General features: G+C 36.8%; 2 protein-coding genes across 5 annotated transcripts in view; both read left to right on the forward strand.

The window, feature by feature from the left end:
* LOC133631050 (insulin-like growth factor 1 receptor) overlaps window positions 1-1,663 on the forward strand; it is a 135,439-nt gene extending 133,776 nt beyond the window's left edge. For all 4 annotated transcript variants that reach the window (XM_062023055.1, XM_062023064.1, XM_062023072.1 and 1 more), the window contains one exon: window positions 1-1,663. This exon is cut by the window's left edge. The gene's annotated coding sequence lies outside the window, so the exon portion shown is untranslated.
* A 1,666-nt stretch (window positions 1,664-3,329) lies between these two features.
* Window positions 3,330-20,324, forward strand: lrrc28 (leucine rich repeat containing 28). The gene is made up of 10 exons (XM_062023097.1): window positions 3,330-3,474; window positions 3,761-3,982; window positions 5,915-5,955; window positions 6,043-6,080; window positions 9,173-9,310; window positions 13,173-13,379; window positions 13,501-13,603; window positions 14,491-14,693; window positions 14,761-14,920; window positions 17,272-20,324. The coding sequence occupies exons 2-10, from the start codon at window positions 3,815-3,817 to the stop codon at window positions 17,339-17,341; spliced, it is 1,128 nt and encodes a 375-aa protein (XP_061879081.1). The 5' UTR covers window positions 3,330-3,474; window positions 3,761-3,814; the 3' UTR covers window positions 17,342-20,324.
* Window positions 20,325-21,521: the final 1,197 nt, after the last annotated feature.

The raw sequence follows: 21,521 nt of genomic DNA on the forward strand, positions 1-21,521 counted from the left end.
TGCTCGTTTTTGTAGCGCTAAAAAAACCAACATTGTGAACACACTACATTTCAAAGCGACGATTCCAAGTCGCAGATTGCTACAGCTAACACTAAACGCGAAAGTGATCAAAAACTGGGGAATATTAGCGCTGCGGAGAAGGAAAAGCACTATTTTCTTTACGGAGTATGGTACATATTGCTAATCATCCCGCTAACTGACTCTGTGTTGTTTTTGCGACGTTATGACTTCGAACAATTGTTGAGAATTTATTTATTTATATGTCTACCCCCGTCACACCTGAAGACGTTTACTGAAAAAATGTGGTTTTGCCTGAAAAAAAAAATCCACATTTGGACTACCAGCCCAGTTTTGCGGTTATTTATGTTAGTTGTTTTTGTCCTGAAGTGTAAATCACTGTACAAAATACCCTGATGAGGTTGTTTTTTTAGGTACATTTATGATGTGTTGTTTTTTTTTTTGCTACTTTGGGAAGGGAAGGTTTGTGCTTTTTTTTTTGTTTTGTTCGACCAGCCATCTACCTCATTGTTTTTTTTTCCTTTGTTTTTGTTATGATGCGTACTGGATTTCAAAACATTTTTGTTTCATGAGGAGCTTTAGAGGGCCAACGTCAAACCGCCAAGCAAAACCATCCTACTCCAAGCACAGAAACATGGGATTGTATTTCATAATCTACCCATTTGTTTGATTCTTTACTCTTCCAAGTAATCCGCTTGACCGCATCTGCCAATTTTGAAAATTGTGAAAATTCTAAGTTTGAAAAGTAATGTAATTTAAGTTTGGGATCAATATAAGGAACTATTGTGGAAGGAAGAAAAAGTTGGAAATATGGCATCAAGCAATTATTTTTTTACAGGGTAAAAAAGTCAATTTTAGATTAAAACAATTTAGATATGACAAGAATAAAGTCCTAATTTGATCATCTGAACCTCGCAAAAAATACACCGCTTTATTTGCGTACTCTATGAAACCTTTTTGTCGATCAGTGTTTATTCACATTTTATTTTCTGACTTTTTTTTGTTATAAAAAAACATCTCCCCCGAGATCATTCAGCCTGTTAAGTAACATTAAACCTTCATAACGACACTGTTATTCATGTAACGTTACAAATTTTATTTTCGTAAGTTTTTTAGTTTTTTTTACAACTTTTTCTTGTAACATATGAAGACAAGATCTTCACAGCCACATTACTGTCTCTAACGTTTATCTTAATATTTGTATGACTTTTTCTCGTATCATTAGGCCTTTCTCTTTTTTCCAGTAACTTAAAAATGACTTATTTCTAATACGGCAACTTATTTTTCTTAAAATGTCGATTTCATATGATAAATTCCCTGTAATATTTCAATATTATTCTTGTGGATTTCTTTCTGGTGATATTTCCACTTGATACTTTTTCACTTGATATTACGACTTTATTCTAGTAATATTGAGACGTTCTATTGTACCCATAAAAATACGACTTTATTCACAAAATAAGCATTTTTTTCACTCAATATTTCAACTTTATTCCTATATAAACAACATTAACTAATCCTAAAAGATCTGGAATTTTTCTTTCTTCCAATATTGCGACTTTATCCCTGAAACATCACCATATTATTTCTTATATTCCAACTTTTCCCACACTGTAATCTTGTGTGTATATATATGTGTGTGTGTGTGTGTATGTATATATATATATATATATATATATATATATATATATATATATATATATATATATATATATATATATATATATATATATATATATATATATATATATATATATATATATGTTTATGTATATATATGCATGTGTACATACCATATACGTATATGTAAACAAGTGTGGTCTTTTTTTGCACATAATGATAACATATCAAAGTTAGAGGGGAAAAAAATAATAATAATGACATTTATCTTCGATATTCTTTTTTTTTTTTTTTGCTGCCCATGTTTCTGTTGCTTACCCCAAAGCAAACCATATTAGCTGATGAAGGTGAACATTCACACATGACTTACACTTTACACTGCTCCGCCATCTTAAGTTCCACACCTTTTCGCCTGCCCTGTTGAGGTGCTTCGTTCAGGTTCCGCCAGGTGGAAGGTTTGTGCACCAGTGGACAACATCTGCTTTCACTTGAAGGTATAGCTGGCTAATTATGTGCTCTGGTTGCTATGGTTACACCTCCGGGAGCTAAGGGAAGTCAGTTTTTTTCCCCCTTTCCAATTTCCTTCCTCTGCGCAGGTTTGGAAACCAAATACTCCTTTTCTGTCGTTTTTGGACTTGCTGTTGCCATGGCGATAACCTGGCTAAACCACACCACCCCCACACCTTGATCTTCCTCCTGTTTCAGGCCCAGATTGTTGTCCTTTCGGTTCTTATTCTTCGGGATCAGGACGGGCTGCTTTTGAGTGTTAATGATCTGATTCATTCCTCATGTTTTTTTTGTTGTTGTTTTTTTACCACTACCAGGCCTCTCAAGAGTGGACAAAATTAAACGAAAGTGTTCTTTTTGGTCTTTTTTTTCATCAATGGCCAATTTGTTAGAAGATTTTTCACATATGTACATTTTTCATATCCTTACAGCCTTTTTTCTAGTGTGTTTATCAGTTAGAATGAGGTTGCATTTTTGGTTTCATTTTTGTATATGCTGGGGTTCCCCCCCAATATATTCTAAATACTGGAGGGAAAATGATTGGCTGAAGGAAAAAGAGAATGTCTGCTTCTCTGATTCTTTTTTTTTTTTTTTTCTACGTGAGATTTAAGATTCAATAAAAATGTATGCAAATCATCCCTGCTCGTTTACTCACTTAGTCCAAATGCAATACACATTTAACACCTAAATATTGTAATTAATCTAGTGCGATTTGTAATGATTGTGCAAAAACTTCAATAATGGCGAGTTGACTACACTACAAAGAGTAAGCAAGCTACAGTGTCTGCGCATGCGCAGCCGTCGTACGAGCCGCTGTTAAAAAAAGGGCGTTCATATTTTTTTTAAATTAGCACATTTTTATGTGGCGCCACTTGCTTACAAAATTGTTGGCTTCATCTCACAAAATGTTCAAAGACACGATTATTATAAATCCTGGACTCGAATAAGGCGGACACGACGTCACATATTGTGTTTACGACAGTACGACTGTGTTTACGGCGGTGGCCATTAACCGATCGGTGGCGTTATCTTCTATTAACACGTCAGTAACAATGATTTAAATATAAATTAATTTAGTGAAAATGTCGATGATTGTTCAAAAACTTCAATAATGGCGAGTTAACTACGATACAAAGAATAGGCACGCTACAGTGTCTGCGCATGCGCACGCAGCTGACGTCACATATCGCGTTTACGACAGTTTCACTCTGTTTACGGCGGTTGCGTTATCTTTTTTGCTTAGCTTAATGTCTATACACGTTTGTAAATATTGTCATCCTCGTCATGTCGGTGTGTGTAATTAAAACATGTTAGTCATTCACAATTGAGGTAAGCTACATTTAGTTGTGTGCTGTTCTTTCTTAGTTGTTCGTAATATTTGCTAGTGCTTAGCTAAACAGCTAACGGTGCTGGGAAGCTAATGCTAGTTTGAGCATGCTAACCTGTTTCTGTCTGCAGTTTAAACTTTCATCTCGTTCCGTTTGTTTAGTGTCAAAGTCCATCATCAACTGTGATTATAAGTGCAGCCCCGTCAAGTGCATTGCTGTGTACAGTAAAAAAATAACGCTAAAGGCACTAGGCAGTCGGTTAAAACTCAATGTTATGCATTTCCCAGAAAGACAATGGTGGCGTAGAGGCAGGGCAGGAAGGAGAAGAGGTCTCCCCAAAGATGGCCACTGAGCTCCATGAGGCTATAGTCATGGCCAAGCAGGAGCGCCACAAAAATCTCTTCCTCAACTACAGAAATCTGAACCATTTCCCAGTCGATTTGCTGAAAGATGAAGGCCTGCAGTTTCTGGAGAGGCTTTACATGAAGAGGAACTTGCTCACTACATTGGTAAGCAATGGACACTTAACTTGTCATTAGGGATGATGTTTGTTAAGAAATTATCGATTTCGATGCCATTATCGAATCCTCTTATCGAGCCGATTCCTTATCGATTATCTTATCAAATCCAGATAGGTTGTTGTATATGGAAAAAAAAACAAGACTTGGTTTAACAAAAGCTCACTTTTATTTTTTTAGAAAAAAATAAAATAAACACAGCAAACACTGCCCTGGTCACTCTGGCTGTCATGAATGTCATCATCTGAAATAGGATAACATTAACATTATCTCAATTCACATATTTCAAGCACTAGTTTATTAGACAGACCTGCAAACTCTGGAGTGGTGTAGGCTGATTAATTGAAACTTTTATTAGTAGATTGCACAGTACAGTACATATTCTAGTGTTTCCCATAAACTGCCAAGATACCTGTGGCGGTGGGGGCGTGGCTATGGGCGTGGTCACCATGACATAGATTAATTTGCATAATTTACTACAATGATATGATTTTCTCTAAAAAGGCTCAAAAAATGTATACTTACTAATCAATAATAACAGTTTTGTTTTAAACGTCCGTCCATCCATCCATCCATCCATTTTACAATATAATTACAACACTTTATGTACATATTTATATACAGATTTGAACAATAAGTTATTCACTGAAATATATTTATTAATTGTGGTTCTTACAAAAAATATATCTTATAAAATATAAAAGCTAAAATGTCTCTTAAAGCTCTGCCCCTTTAATTAGTGCATACTAAATAATTTAACTTTAGCCTACTACTACAACCATATTATTTACCAGCAACATAAAGTGAAACAGAGGCACAGGTGTCCTGCCACAGTCAGTAACAAATAAACAGAAAACAGTAGTGGTCAAATACAAATAAGGCAACAAGAGAAGTATCCTACACTTCTCTTTTGTAAAGTAAATCTGAACAGCCTAAACGGGCATCTACATCAACTTTATGATTTGCCTGAGAAGCTGGACAGGACAAAAAAAAAAATGTTGTATTTTTTTTTTTTTTGTTTGTTTTTTTTTTGTGGCGGACGTAATTCTTTCGTGGCGGGCCGCCACAAATAAATGAATGTGTGGGAAACACTGTATTCCGTACAATTGACCACTAAATGGTAACACCCGAATAAGTTTTTCAACTTGTTTAAGTCGGGGTCCATGTAAATCAATTCATGGCAAAGATACAAGATACTGTTAACGTTATCAGACACATACAAAAAGGCTAACGTTAACGTTAGCCACTGACTATGCTTAGGTAACAGTAGCCTAGCTAACATTACTGCAGTCCTGGTTGACATAGGAGGTAACGTTATTTTAGCCTAAAGGCTATAAGTGAGCAGATATGGAAATGAACCGGCAACAGTTAACATTAGTTACTCGCTGGGACTGCAGGTTGAAGCAGAGGAAGAGGGGTGTGCTTCGTCATCTCTGTCGCTGCTTCTCCACGTGTCGAAGACACAACACGTTTCTCTTACCTTCAGGTTATATACGGCCTGAACATGTTTCAACGTGTTTGTTGTACTCCCCTTACAGGAAAGCGAAGCCTGGCAATAGTTGCAGATAGCCGTTTCCTCGTCGTATTTCTTAGTAAAGTGAAGCCATGCCTCGGAGCGTTTTTTTCCCGGTCCATGTTGTTGCTGCTTCTGTATCTGCCGCCAGATGACTGAGCTAAGTCAGTTCCTGTGACGTGCCACAGGACATTTCCTGTGACACGGGATTCGAATAAAGAACCAAATCTTTTTCTTTACTATAGTGGCTTTGATAACGGGAACCGTTTCTCAAAAAGGGATTTGAATCCATGGAATCGGTTCTTTTCTTATCGAACAGTCGGGAGAACCGGTTTTCGAACATCATCCCTACTTGTCATTAAACAGACATGTATTAGGTTTGTTTCATGTGTCTTTTGTTGCCTTATCAGCCTGACAATCTTGCACAGAAGTTACCAAATCTAATAGAACTGTAAGTATTTTGTATCAAGATTCTGTACGAAAAATAGATCGCATTACTTATTTGTTCTTAGGTTCTAACGTATATTTTTATCCTCAGGTATTTGCACTCTAACAACATAGTGCTTATTCCGGAAGGTGAGTCTCCTAAGTCATGTGATAAGTCCTAAACGCATGTAGCTTACACACAGTACCGGTCGAAAGTTTAATCATTAAAAACTGGGCGATGCTTGTGTGACAGTGGGACATATTGGGGTCGTCTTCTGCCATGCCTTTATAGTTGTTTGACAAAAGCTAACTACGTACTAGGGCTGGGTGATAAAACAATATCAATATATATTCCGATAAATACGTAATCAATATCAATTAAAAAAAATGTGACGCAAGATTGGTTGCATGAACAAAGGCACTCGCTGACCAAAACGCAGGAAGTAAGCACTGATCAGTGAGTGGCACGCTAACAGCCAATCAGGTAACAATATTCACTGTTGGCGCTAGGAATTTTCAAAATGGGGTCCATCAAATCATAAAATCGGGGTCCCACAGTTAATTTTAGGGGTCCCACTTTTATGTACGGTAAGCGTTTTGAAAACAAATGATAAATTTATGCATTATCCTGTTATATCTCACATTCTATATTGTGTTTTGGAAAAAGGTTGTCAAAAACGTTACTTAATCCATTAAAAAAAATTATACAAAAGAAGACACATTTTTATGCATATGTAAATGTATTCAGTTATAAACGTGTATTCACTTCTTTCTTTCATGGATCTAAACTTTACATTTTTTTCTATATTTTCATTTCATACGTTGTAGGTGTATTTATTTCAGTATAAAAGTATAGAAGGTTTTTTGCGTCGGTCATGAAATGATGATAATGGTGTGCCAGGGCATACATACATACATACGACACATTTTCATCAGTCGTTTAAAAACCGCCAGATCTACACTTTCATGGCAAATAATTAGACATAGATTTCCCTTTTATTGTCATTCAAATTTGAACTTTACAGTACAGATAAGAACAAAGTTTTGTTGCAGTAGCTCGTTGTAGTGCAGGATAAAGGAGTAATAAGGTGCAGATATAAATAAATAGATTACTGTACAGATAAATATATTGCACTTTTGCATATGCATCCACGTTTATGGATGTTGTTTATATTGTCTTTATATTCCAGCGAGTTAATCCATTTTTGGGGGGAATTGAGGGGATTATTATGATGCGTTCAAGAGTCTTATGGCCCGAGGGAAGAAGCTGTTACAGAACCTGGAGGTTCTGCTACGGAGTCTGCGGAACCTCTTTCTAGATTCCAGCAGTGAAAACAGTCCTTGGTGGGGGTGGGAGGAGTATAATAATCCCAACAAATTTAGAATTTTGAAAGTCAGTTTCAATGTCATTTAATACAGTGGCACTCAATGCCTCTGGCATTTCATCTCTGGCTTCGTGATGGCCATAAACTGTGTGGAATGGCAATATGTGGGGTGAGTGAAGTGTGTAAGTGAGTGGGCAAGTTAGGAGAGGGAGCGCTAGCATGTTCACGAGTGTTAATTGCATGGTGGGTGTCCGCTTGGCTTTGTGGAAAACATAAATAAAGAGTTGTAACAAATTGACGGCCTCGTCATTCCGACCAAAGAGCAGAACTGTAGGGACCCACTGCCGGGCAAAGTGGACAATGCATCGGCCCTGGAGGGAACGTCTCCCCTACGCTCCTCGACCACAGTCTGGGAGCCGACAAGCAGGAAAGTTTTAACATAATGTTTCTTGGTGCCTGGTGAGGCTGGATCTTTGAAAATCAGTGCGACCTGTCGTAAAGGTGTTCTTTTTATTAGCCCGTTTACATGGCGTGCAAAACATCTTTCCATCTTCATAAGTGAGCCATGTGCTGAAAAGTGGCTCCTGAAGCCACTTTCCATTGAAGCTTCGCTTTTTGGGTTTATTGCTCGCCATGACGAAAACAATAACACGCGGGTGTCCTAATACCGAACTTTCGGCGATTTAAAAATTAAGAAATTGTACCGAAAAGTTCATTACTTTGAAGTCGACCAATAAAAACGCAATAAACAGGGACAGAAATTTGACTCATTAAATATAAACAAAACAAAACACAGATAATCGATAAAAAAAAACAAGTAAACCAGAGTTTTGACCCGGAGAAAGCAGGGTCAGTAAAAAAAAATCTGCATCCCAGGGACGCGCGGGCTTCTGGAAATGCGCACGCATCCTTTCTGATTTCAAGGCAAGGCAAGGCAACTTTATTTGTATAGCGCTTTTCATACACAAGGCAGACTCAAAGTGCTTCACAGACAACAAAGTGACCACAATTTCAATGCGTAAAAAGACACAAAAAGTGCCTTAATGCTAACGGTGAATATTTATAAGATTGGTTGTGCCATCTTTTTGTCTCGCGGTTGATTCCATGCATGGAGTTTGAAGATAAAGTAAAAATGAGTGCTGTTGAGAGCCAAGAAATTGTTGATAGAACAGGAAAACTCACCATGACAGTAAGGCAGTTTTGGGTTGTTGTTTTTTTCAAATGGACCGTAGTCGGGACCAAAATGCTCGAAATCAGTAATACCACACCACCTTATCCGCACTTTTAGGTTTCTCTCTGTTTACATTTTTAAACGTTGCACTATTTTGTTAGTTTATTAGGCATTTCTTTCCTAATCCTTATTTTTGCACCTTGAATTTTAAGAGGGTATTGTAAGTGTTCAATGTCATTTTAGATTGTTGTTTAGATTGTTTGAGTGTTTTCCCTGCCTGTGTTGACATTTCCTTACCTTTCTGCCTTGATAGCTGAGGGGATTATAATCAGAGGATGGTAACATTTGAAATAAAAATGTTCACATTTAATATATTTTTCTCCTGGTCCTTATTTTCCATAGGTCATAAAGAATATCAATAATTGTTGATATTGACCGATATTAAAAACTTATATCGTGGTACAGTTTTCAGCCATATCGCCCAGCCCAACTATGTACCATATTGACACATTGAAACACTATGACACACTGATTCATTTCGTTGTTTTAGTGAGTGATGGGAAGAAACGCTATGACTTGCTTGGGAATAGTGGGTGGGCATAAACTTTTGTTAGACCCTGAATATAAGGCCTGAAAAGAAATACATAATAAGGTGTGGTTAATAGAGTTAATTATTTTTGTGGTTTTATCAGTGGATGATTAATATAATGGAGTTAATGCGTGTACACCTATGGTGTGTTTCCCAGCAATTGGAAACTTGGCCCGTCTGCAGTCACTGGACCTGAGCAACAACGCCCTCCAGCTACTGTGTCCAGAGGTGGGCCGACTGAGGACGTTACGCCACCTGAGGCTGTCCAACAACCAGCTGAAGTGCCTCCCACCAGGTAAACACTCTTGTTGTCGTCCCGTCTGGGCTTTTAGCGTTATTGAGCTTTGATTTTTAGGCTTTGCTAAAAAGGCTGCAGTCGCTCTTGGTAAAAGCACGTGTTCGTTGACTATTTTCCACCTTCAAGTAGCACTAGAGTGGAAAAACAAGTTGCCTCTATGTTAAAGCTATTATCATATATATCTGATTTATGACACCAAAAGACTTCCAAAGTTTGCGAATAAATAGATAGGATCAAAATAGTATCAATCTCACAGATAATTAATTAAGCAGGCTTTGTAAGAGCCAACAACCATTACTTTGGGAAAAATTATGATCCAGAACCTTATATTTTTGAGCCCGAACACAAAGAGGATGAGCAATAAGTTTCAAAGGCCGAGTGCTAAACAGATGTAGCTTTACTGAAACACTATAGCAACCGGAGCATTTCTAGATGCAAAACATACAAACTAACCATAATAAAGCATAATAAAACAAACACTGTAATATTTCCAATCTTGCTGGGATGCCAACCTACGGGGACGCTTACGCAGTCCCGTTTAGAAAGGGTTAAAAAAAAGTTTCAGCACCTTGCGGGGATATGAAATTCGACCAGACTGTCGGTCCATGGCCATATTTGTCTACTAGCAGGTGAAAGATGAATGAATTATCATCTAGAATTTACTTTTAGCAAGTTTGAGACGAAGCAAAAGCAGCCGTTGGCTTATAATGTGTCAACAATAGCAGCCTAAGATAGCAATTGGCTAGCTCACTGCTATCAATGCGCCGCTAAAATAGTCCATCTGTATTGGCACTTACAATAACAATATCACTCGTATTTGGTTAATTTTCAGGTCACGACATGTAAATGGAGTATTGTTGGTGCTTTCTGGATGTTTTTAGAGAGTATAATGAGCGCAATAGAGGTCCAACTTTGGTATTGCTATTATTTGTACTCCATTTGTAGAGTAAATTGTTCAACTTCAGTTCTGGTCCCCTCGCCTTAATACGACAAGCCATTAGAAAAAGAACCTGGGAGGACTTTGCTCTTTTAAATGGAGAGGTCTGAACACGAGCATCATTTTTATCTGACTCAGGCATCCAATGGTCACTTTTGTATGGAAAATTTAAATTTTTCATTTGCTTTCTTAATTTCATCCTTAATTTGGTTCCTGCCTTACTTACTAGTGTGTGACCTCCACCAAATAAGCGCACAATGTAAATGTAGGTATTTCACCGTGTTAGAGTGCAGGAGTTTATTTGCAGATGGCACTTTCCAGCTGCATTAGCCCCACAGGCCAGTAGGAGGCAACGTTGTTCCATTAAAACAAATGAAGAGAGAAGTAGTCTCACTTCAACAAATATTTATTACAAGCACATTTATTGCAACCTGCTTGAAAATATGAATATTGTTAATGTCTTTTGACCTAATCGAGCTAATCAACTGCACAATCGACACATGTAAACTTAATTAGGTACATAAGGGATATATAAAAAAAGGTAAAGTACCAATGATTGTCACACACACATTAGATGTGGCGAAATTATTCTCTGCATTTGACCCATCACCCTTGATCACCCACTGGGAGGTGAGGGGAGCAGTGAGCAGCAGCGGTGGCCGTGCCCGGGAATCATTTTTGGTTATTTAACCCCCAATTCCAACCCTTGATGCTGAGTGCCAAGCAGGGAGGTAATGGGTCCCATTTTTTTAGTCTTTGGTATGACTCGGCCGCCGGGGTTTGAACCCACGACCTACCGATCTCAGGGCGGACGCTCTAACCATTACAAACACGTTTATTGTAACCTGCTTGAAAATGTGAATATTGTTTGTATCTTTTGACCTAACCGAGCTTATCAACTGCACAATCGACACATGTAAACTTAGGTACATAAGCGATATGGGCAAAAATACGTATCGCAATATATATGCAGATAACGTGTGATAATGTCATATATCAATTTACTTTGTTGCATATAAATGATATTAGAACCATTTCAAAACATGTTACAAAGCCTACTAAGTTAGCTGCTGATGCATCAGTTCCTGTTTTATTACTTTCGGTAAGCTATTATTAATCTTGTCTGCACCGCTGCATCTCTCCTCGTGACTGCGTGGGTTCCCTCCGAGTACTCTGGCTTCCTCCCACCTCCAAAAACATGCACTTAGGGATAGTTTGATTGGCAACACTAAATGTTCCCTACTGTGGGAATGTTGTCTATCTGTGTTGGCCCTGCGATGAGGTAGCGACTTGTCCAAGGTGTACCCTGCCTTCTGCTCGAGTGCAGCTGCAGGGTTTCCCACACATTCATTTATTTGTGGCGGCCCGCCACGAAAGAATTACGTCCGCCACAAATAAAAAATAAAAATAAAATAAATTAAATTAAATGTAAAAAAAATATATATATATATATATATATATATATATATATATATATATATATATATATATATATATATATATATATATATATATATATATATATATATATATATATATATATATATATATATATATATATATATATATATGTGTATATATATATATATATATATATATATATAAACAAATATATATATATATATATATATATATATATATATATATATATATATATATATATATATATATATATATATATATATATATATATATATATATATTTATTTATTTTTTGTCCTCTCCAGCTTCTCAGGCAAATCATATAGTTGATGTAGATGCCCATATCGGCTGTTCAGATTTACTTTACAAAAGAGAAGTGTAGGATACTTCTCTTGTTGCCTTATTTGTATTTAACTTTATTAAATGTATTTATATTAGAAACACAACATGTGTATATAACAAAGGGTGCAAAGTCTGCAGGCAGTAGGAAACACATGGTTAAGCGTAGGGAGTAAAACTGATGGCAGTCTAAAGTTCAAGATTTTTGGAGCTCTTTGTTCAGTGGATCAGATGTTTGATGAAGCTTTGTGTCTATCTACCACCACTACTGTTTTCTGTTTATTTGTTACTGACTGTGGCATGACACCTCTGCCTCTGTTTCACTTTATGTTGCTGGTAAATAATATGGTTGTAGTAGTAGGCTAAAGTTAAATTATTTAGTATGCACTAATTAAAGGGGCAGAGCTTTGAGACATTTTAGCTTTTATATTTTATAAGATATATTTTTTGTAAGAACCACAAGTAATAAATATATTTCAGTGAATAACTTATTGTTCAAATCTGTATATAAATATGTTGTAATTATGTTGTAAAATGGATGGATAGACGTTTAAAACAAAACTGTTATTATTAATTAGTAAGTATACATTTTTTTAGCCTTTTTAGAGAAAATCAAATCATTGTAGTAAATTATGCAAATTACTCGATGATGTCATGGTGACCACACCCATAGCCACGCCCCCACCGCCACAGGTATCTTGGCAGTTTATGAGAAACACTGAGCTGGGATAGGCTCCAGCACCCCCGTGACCCCAAAAGGGACAAGCGGTAGAAAATAGAGAGCTTGTTATTCGCTGCTGTAATGCTGAGCCATTTACCCTTTTTTTGAAAAGTAATAATCACTTTTATTTAGTGTTTATGAAGTATTACTGTTTGTGTGGATTGGGCCTTAATAAACGCATACTTATCCCTGCGTTTGGGCCTCTTGTCCTCAAAAACAGACTTTTGCAGATACTGGCCAAAGTGTAGAGTTCCAAAACTCTCCGCATAGCACATGCGTGTACACGGCTCATACGGGGACTTGTACTCCTCTGGTGACGTCACGGTTGTGCGCTGTCGTTTCCAAAGTTCAACAACACGCCTCGCTGGCTTTAAACACATTTTAAGAGGACTAACTTTAAAGCCTCCATTTTAACACTTCTCTGCTTTTCTGCGGTTCAGAGATTGGCGACCTGCATGAGCTGGAGACTTTGGACGTGTCCATGAACCAGCTCATGTCCCTCCCCGATCGTCTGCACCGCTGCATCTCTCTGCAGAGCCTCAGCGCAGACCACAACCTGCTGAGCCACGTTCCCCGCCACCTCTGCCGGCTGCACCGCCTCAACCAGCTCTCCATGGCGGCCAACCGCCTCACCTTCCTGCCACTCGGTCCGTGTCAACTCACCTGCGATGTTCTCGTTTCTTGTCGTTGCCTGAAGCGACGTATAAAATCAACGCATTATCGCAGCTGTGAAACACCCAAAGTGAGTCAGTGTTGTTGTTTTTGCAGATCTGGGGCGATCGCGAGAACTCCAGTTTGTATTTGTGGACAACAACGTGGACCTGAAGGGCCTACCGTCCTACTTGTACAACAAGGTCATCGGCTGCAGCGGGTAATGCTTCCTGGCTCCGCCTTCTATCCAATAAGTGTGCAAAATGCCATCTCTTTCCTCTGTGACCTGATAGCCTCCTCAAAGCTAATGTCCTTTACAGTGGACATTTGTATTTTCCATACAAGTACAGTAATCCTTTTTTTATCGCTGTTAATTGTTTCCGGACATTACCGTAGCAAATACTTACCGCCAAGTAGGAGTTATTCATTATAAATGGGATATTTTTATAGCTAAAGCATCAAAAACCAGTTTACGACCTGAATACGCTTTTTAACATTATGAGAGACCTCTAAAATAAAATAAGAAAACAAGAAATAACACGAGGCTGAGCCAATCAGTGGCCGCGATACTGAACAGCATTAGATTAGGAGACGGCATGGCGCAGTTGGGAGAGTGGCCGTGCCAGCAACCTGAGGGTTCCTGGTTCAATCCCCACCTTCTACCAACTTCGTCACGTCCGTTGTGTCCTTGAGCAAGACACTTCACCCTTGCTCCTGATGGGTTGTGGTTAGCGCCTTGCATGGCAGCTCCCGTGATCAGTGTGTGAATGTGTGTGTGAATGTGGAAATAGTGTCAAAGCGCTTTGAGTACCTTGAAGGTAAAAAAGCGCTATAAAAGTATAACCCATTTACCATTTAGTTTGGTCTCCTTTTTTGATAAATGTTACTATATTATTGATATTTTTAGTTTATGTAGCCATTTGTTTATTTTATTTAGCTGTTTTCGTGCTTAAAACGCCAATTTTAGGCCAAAAACACATTAAATATGTTTCAAATTAAAAAAAGAAATAAGCAACAGAGTGTAGCAGTGAATTTGGAAGTGTGATCGGGCATCTGGCGACTGTTGTGTTTGTGTTGAATATCAGTCATTGTGTTTCACTGTCACAGGTGCGGCGTGTCGCCACATGTGCTCACCGGCGAGCTGGGCGACTCTCTGGATGAAGATCTGAGCAAAGGTATGGTTGGGCTGCCCGCTGATGTCAAGGTGGTCGCCTCAGAGGCAGACGACGTGGTTCCCCTAGAGGAGCTCGCCATGAGAACACTACACCGCCTCTTCCACCAGCAACGCAACCACCATCGCCGCCACACAGGTGACGTCGGGTTTACCTTGGCATCACATGACCTGAAAGCGTAAAAAAGTGACTTATTTTCCTCCAGATGTCAACTTCCTGCCTCCCGTCGCTCTGCCAAAGAGTTTTCTTGACCTGCTGCAGTTCCCGCTGGGTCACTGTCACCGCTGCAGCCAAGCCATGTTCACCATCATCTACCCCAAACTCTTCCCACTGCGTCACACCGCCCTGGCAGGCGTGCACCGCAGGTTCGATCCCCTCTTCCTGTCAATCATTAAATGTCATTTTATTTCAATTCATTTACATACTTGTACAGCCCTTTGAGACACTTGTGATTTAGGGCTATATAAATAAACATTGATTGATTGATTGATACTTTTTTTAGAAAAAATAATCTGGGACACATTCCTTCAGTGATGCTTCCAATACATTTAAACACTTATTAAAAAAGACCCTTTCAATATATGTAATATTATTTCATATTATTTATTTAAATACATATATTTCAATATTTACTCGTGTTATGTATGTATATGTATATAATTTATTATAGAAATACACATTACCGGTATATTTATTGTTTTTATGTGTATATATCTATTTATGTGTGTGTATTTATTTATTTATATATATTTGTATATATATGTTTGTGTGTGCGTGTATGTATGTATGTGTGTGTGTGGGTGTGTGTGTGTGTGTATATATATATATATATACTGTATATATTTATATATATATATATATATATATATATACATACATACATAAAACAAATAAATATTAAGTAAAGCATAAAAATAAAATTTTGTTTTTATGCAAATGTGCTGTGAATTTTTAGATTCATCCAGATTTAATCCAGATTTAGACGCAATGTAAAAGCAAATTCCTATTTTTACAGGTTTAAATGGTTTATTTTATTTCGTTTATTGACATGGATGATATTTTTCAGTTTTTTATAAATGCACATTGGTTAGAAAATAAGCATGTAAAAATATAAATTGTTTAAAAAAATAAATAAATACATTGAAGTCTAAGCACTAGTGATGTACCCATCCACAATTTTGGCTTCCAATCCCAACCCGATTTTGAGTTCTGAGTTTTGATTCGTTCATAGAGTTAAAAATGTTTTAAAGGAAATTACTCAAGTAAACAAAGTTTTTAAAAATTATAAAGCGTGTGTTATTAAATTTGGAATTTCCTAGATGTTGTGTAAGTCACATGATATATTAAATGTGTGGTATTGAAAGATACACAATCTTTTGACCAAATAAAGTGACGAGTGCACAATAACTAAACAGAAGCAAAAACTACTATTGGTTCCCATTTAAATCATTTGCCCTCTAAGCCTTCCAGTATCCAGATACTTACTCCTTGACTTTGTAAAAACTAACAAAAATTACCCAAAAAATGTTTTTTTAATAACAACAAGAGAGAAGCTTGTGAGATGTGATGTAGGTGTAAGCCACTATGACACTATTGTTCATTTCTAATTTTTTTTAATTTTTTTTATTAATGTTTTTAATGATAATGTCAATGAGGGTTTTATTAATCACTGCTATTTTGAAATTATTACTAATGTTGATGCTGTTGTCGATAATGTTCATTTTTGTTTCACTACATTTGGATTGTTCCGTGTCATGTTTGTGTGTCCTCAATTGCTCTGTTTGTTGTTGTTCTTAATGTTGCTGGGACGGGCTTGGTTTTGGAATTGGATTGCATTATTGTGGTATTGTTGTGTATTGTTTTGTTGATTACAAAAAAAATTAACAACAAGAAAAAGATAAATACTGATACTAAACTCGCTATCGATAGTATCAACATCTGGATCATTCAGCCTTATTTGACATTGACGCTTTAGCTTACATCAATCTGCCTGGTGTGTGCGTAGTAGCATGCTTGGCCATTCTTTTTCCTCCCGTCCTCCAATGATAATACTTAGAAGGGACAGTTTATTTTCCGCCATGGTGGTGAGGATTAGTATATTAGAAACGGCTTCGCACTGTGGATAGAAGACCCATTTGTTGTAGCTTGCTCTCAACTTTGAGATGGAATTCCAGCAACTCCTGCATTCGTGTAGCAAGAAATATGGAAATGTTTTTTTTTTTATAGTATTATGGAAATGTAATTATGTCTCCCTCAGCTTGCATCCCTTTTGAAGGCATCTTTCACAGGAGTAAAATCTTTAGCCGTGTAAACATTGCTAATTGCTAATAAACAGCTACGGGCATATATCAGCCCCTGATCCCATGATCGAGATCCGGACAACTCTAGTGAATAGATTACATTTCATTTAAAGCATAATACAAAACAAATGTGTTATGTAGAGGCAGATTAATCTGGATCCAATCCATATTGCACTTTGTTTAAAGCAATGTAAATGCAAACTCACATTTTACGTTTTTGAGGCTTGTTCGTCAAATCTAATCAGATTTAGCTTCTTTTTTTTTAATGATTGGATATGAAGCACTATGAAAAAAATTAGTAGGATGTATTTAAAGAAAATGGATGGAATCATCAAGCTGCTGCTGACTGATTAATTTCACAGGTTCCTGCATTGTACTTGTGTGTTCTCATTTGTTGTGTGTGTCTTTGTGTTTAGGGCAACCGTCAGTTTTGTAGCGTACTGCTGCTCCAAGCGCTGCCTACGAACATTTAACCTCCAAGGATGACGTCGCTGCTTTCTTTAGGCTCCTCCCATTCTGTAGCCAGTGGACTTACCGTGCCAGAAAGGCAGAGGCGGATGTTTGGCGGCGCTAACGGCAGTCTTGAGGACACGTGCGTCCCTGCGTGCGTAATTATGAACTCCTTAAGTGAACGTTGCACTTCACTGTGCATGTTGATTTGATGACGTGTGTGTGTGTGTGTGTGTGTGTGTGTGTGTGTGTGTGTGTGTGTGTGTTCTTGTATTTCTACCCTCCTTGAGACATCAACAAGGAAAAGTAGCTTCCATATGAGTTAGGACATAAATCATGTTCCCAATATGGAAAACCATTACATCTACCGGTAATAGAGAATGTCTCATTTGCAACCCTGGTGGTGAAATCTATCAAAGTTAGGGTGGTCCCAAAAATGAGGGATTTTTTAAATTGACTGCATCAGTTTTAAAAGTGCTCCCCCTCTGGTCAACATATGATAACAAGTGTGTGTAAGAAATTGAAATGCGCCCCCTTTGGCCAAAATTAATAAAAATAATGAAATAAATATGTATATAGAGACATACTGTTAATAACTTGAAGTAAATAATGAAGATTAAAAACCAATTACAAACAAACAAAAAAAACTAAAAGCAGTCTTTTTCTCACAACAGTGTCGACTTTTTTCTTATAAAATTGGGAAAAATTACTCATATTCTTTCTGTTTCTGTAATATTGCAATATTTTCTCGTAAAATTATAACTTTTTTATGTAAAATGATTACTTGTTAATGCAAAATGGTGACATTTGTCATATAGAATTTTGACGTATCACAATATTGCCAATTTTTTTGTTCTTGTAATATAGTGACATTTTTTTGAGTAAAATTCAGACTATTATATATTGCCAAAAATGTTAAGTTTTCTTATAAAATTGTGACTTGTCGAGTAAAATTATGACTCTTTTCATAAAATTGCCAACATTTTAAGCTTTTCTTGTAAAATTGCGACTGTTATTCAGTAAAATTCCAACTTTTGTCATAATATTGCACAAATGTTAAGTTTTTCTTGTAAAATTTTGACTTGCGTTGAATAAAATTATGACTTTTATTATGATACAAGAAGGAAGCATTTTTTGGAGGTCTCAAGAAGGTAACAAATACAAGAAAGTTTGTGTGTGTGTGTGCCATCTATGAAAAGACCATGAGTAAAACCCCAACTCACCTCAGAGCACTTTAACATTTTACTTTTCAGGCACACCTTTGATGGAATGGTTAAGTTGGAAGAATGTGAATGGAGTTGATGTCTTGGTAGCACACACAAACACGCACATACACAATGTTTAACACGTACAAAAAGAAGGAACCTCAGGGGAAGTTCAAGTGGACCATCTTATTATTTTGGACACACAGTTGAGCGCATAAGGAGAGTTGTCAGTCACACAAGCAAAATAATCAGCGTCTCATTTAATAAAGTCAGCTTTCTCCATTTTTTTTAAACGTGTTACAGAAACGTGTTGTAATATTTTATTTCAAACACACAAAACCAACTGCGATGATGTCACGTTTATGAAGGTCCATTTGAGTTTTTTTATTAAGAACGTTTTTTTTGGACACTGAATTAATGTAAATACATTATTTGCATTTGACTTTTGTGAAAATATTTTTTTTACTTTAAATTATGCTGACTATTCCAATGAATCAAAATGTGTGGGCCAAATTTGGTTTAATTAACCTCTTAAGGCCCAAGCTGTTTGTTTACATGCTTTTTTAAATTTATCTTTGCTTATTGGACCCTAATTAGAATAAAAACTAAGAATCATCTTTTGATATGATTTACTTAGTCCATAAGTAACAAACGTGTACTTCATGTTTAGTGACATGCTAATTCTTATTTTTACCCTTTTTTTTTCCAAATTCCATTGTATGTTATACTCTTCTGACACCACCAGATGGCAGTATAGGTGTATACATAAATGGCCATAAGACCCCAATTCAGTAGTGTACACAATTTTGAAAATAAGAACTAAAATGTGCTGTCCACGCATGTGGCCACTAAGCCTTTAGTTAAACTTCAGTTTGTAAAACCTTTCAGTGTGTAAAATTTTTTGTGTTTCAGTCTGAAAAAAATTCAGTGCAGAAAAATCCACCTGCAAACTTGACACCTCGTTAGCTGGTTCTGAGACAGGATTGATTGCTTCTGTCTTGAAGCAAATATTTCTTCACTGATTTTTTTCTGCATTTAATTTTTTACACTGAATTTGTATGTACTGTATTTTAACCAACTGGTTTTTTTAAACACATTTTTACTCAAATTTTTATTTAATGAAATTGTCAGCATAATTTGATGTACAAAAATTCTAATTACGGTACATACATTTATTGTAAAAATAGCTTTAGTAAAAAGAAAATTAACCTCCATATTCCTTTGGCACTAAACATTGACCGACCTTTGACCCCAATCTTTTGTTCCGCTTTTGCAACTTGTTGCTGTTCGTTGTTTTTGTCCCCCTAAAGTCTTTTTCACAAATCTAAGGCGATGAGCATCTTGAAGTGAAAAGGCGGTTTAGCTATGTATTTGAGATAGGCTTCACTACACTTTTTTACCTTTTATTTAACCAAGAAAGTGCCACTTAAGAATAACAATTTTAAAATCTTCTTGAAGTAATCCACAGGGTTGATTAAAGACATGAGAGCTGTGACTTTGATCATTTAGTTTTTATTCAGTTAAAAAAAGAAACAGCATGTTACAACATTAGTGTCATGTTAGCACGTAGGAAACATAGCTATGCTAATGTTTAACGTATACATGTTTATATTTGACACAAGTAGAAGTGAAACTGGCATTCAAATTAATTTGCAAACACACAAAGTCGAAGAGATTTTAAAAAACTTGTTATGGTGATTGCTATATTTCTGTTGATCCAGTGAGTGACATTAAACAATGCTTTTGGAACAATTGTATCCTTTTGTCGCGTTTATTAGTGGGGCGAAATTTGCATGGTCAGACCAGTGATATAATGCTTGTTAAACAGCTTTTGGTTGGTGTGGAGGGGGGCGTGGCCTGCGGGCATGCAGCGAAGCGCCGTGTGCCAGGACCGGCCTCGAAGTCAGCGACAGGTGATTAGACAACAAGGCCCAGGTGGGCCATCTACGCACCTGTCGCTGACTTCGAGGCCGGTCCTGGCACACCCTGCTTCGCTGCAGGCCCGCAGGCCACGCCCCCCTCCACAGTTGGATTTGTAGAATCTAAAACAATAATATAAAATATATATTTAAAAATAAAATGTACATTAATGAATAAAAACATAAATTAGTTAGAATAAAAGTAGGAATAGCTCTAATAAAATAGATAACAGAATAAAAAGAACTGAGTTTAAAATGATCAATAAAAAGTGTCTAACCTTTTTTTATTTTTATTTTTATTTTTTAAAGAATATATTAGTCAATCCAACAAAACAATACACAACAATACCATAATAATGCAATCCAATTCCAAAACCAAACCCGACCCAGCAACATTCAGAATAGCAATAAACAGAGCAATTGAGACCTTTTTTTAATAACAGTCAAAGTCAAGGCCCGCGGGCCAGATCCGGCCCGCAAATGAAAGATCTATGGCCCCCGGGGATGATATTTGATTATTATTAGAAGTGGCCCGCAGGCCTCGGCCGCCTACTGCTGTTTTGCACGTACCAATTTTCAAAATGGGGTCCCAGGGATCCCATCAAGTCATAAAAATTGGGGTCCCACAGTACATTTTTGGGGTCCCACTTTTTTGTAAGCGTTTTGAAAACAAATGATAAATGCATGCATTATCCTGTTATATCTCACATTCTATATTGTGTTTCAGAAAAAAGTTGTCATAAACGTTAATTCATTAAAAAAAAATAATACAAAAGAAAACACATTTGTATGCATATGTAACTGTATTCAGTTATAAACATTCATTCACTTTCTTCTTTCCTTCATGGATCTAAACTTTACCGCTGCCCGTATTTTTTTCTATATTGTTTTGTTTTAATGCCATGATTTTAATAGTTCGGCCCGCGTGTGCACAGATTTTCCACCATGCGGCCCCTGAGCTCAAATGAGTTTGACACCCCTGATATATAATATATACAAAATATAACAAATCCCAATTACCACGACAGACTTCTGCGGGAGTGAGACCGACACTGTAACATTTAACAAATGCATGTGAAAACTTCCAGAAGA

The sequence above is a fragment of the Entelurus aequoreus genome, linkage group LG02, assembly GCF_033978785.1.
Source record: "Entelurus aequoreus isolate RoL-2023_Sb linkage group LG02, RoL_Eaeq_v1.1, whole genome shotgun sequence".
Lineage (NCBI taxonomy): Eukaryota > Metazoa > Chordata > Actinopteri > Syngnathiformes > Syngnathidae > Entelurus > Entelurus aequoreus.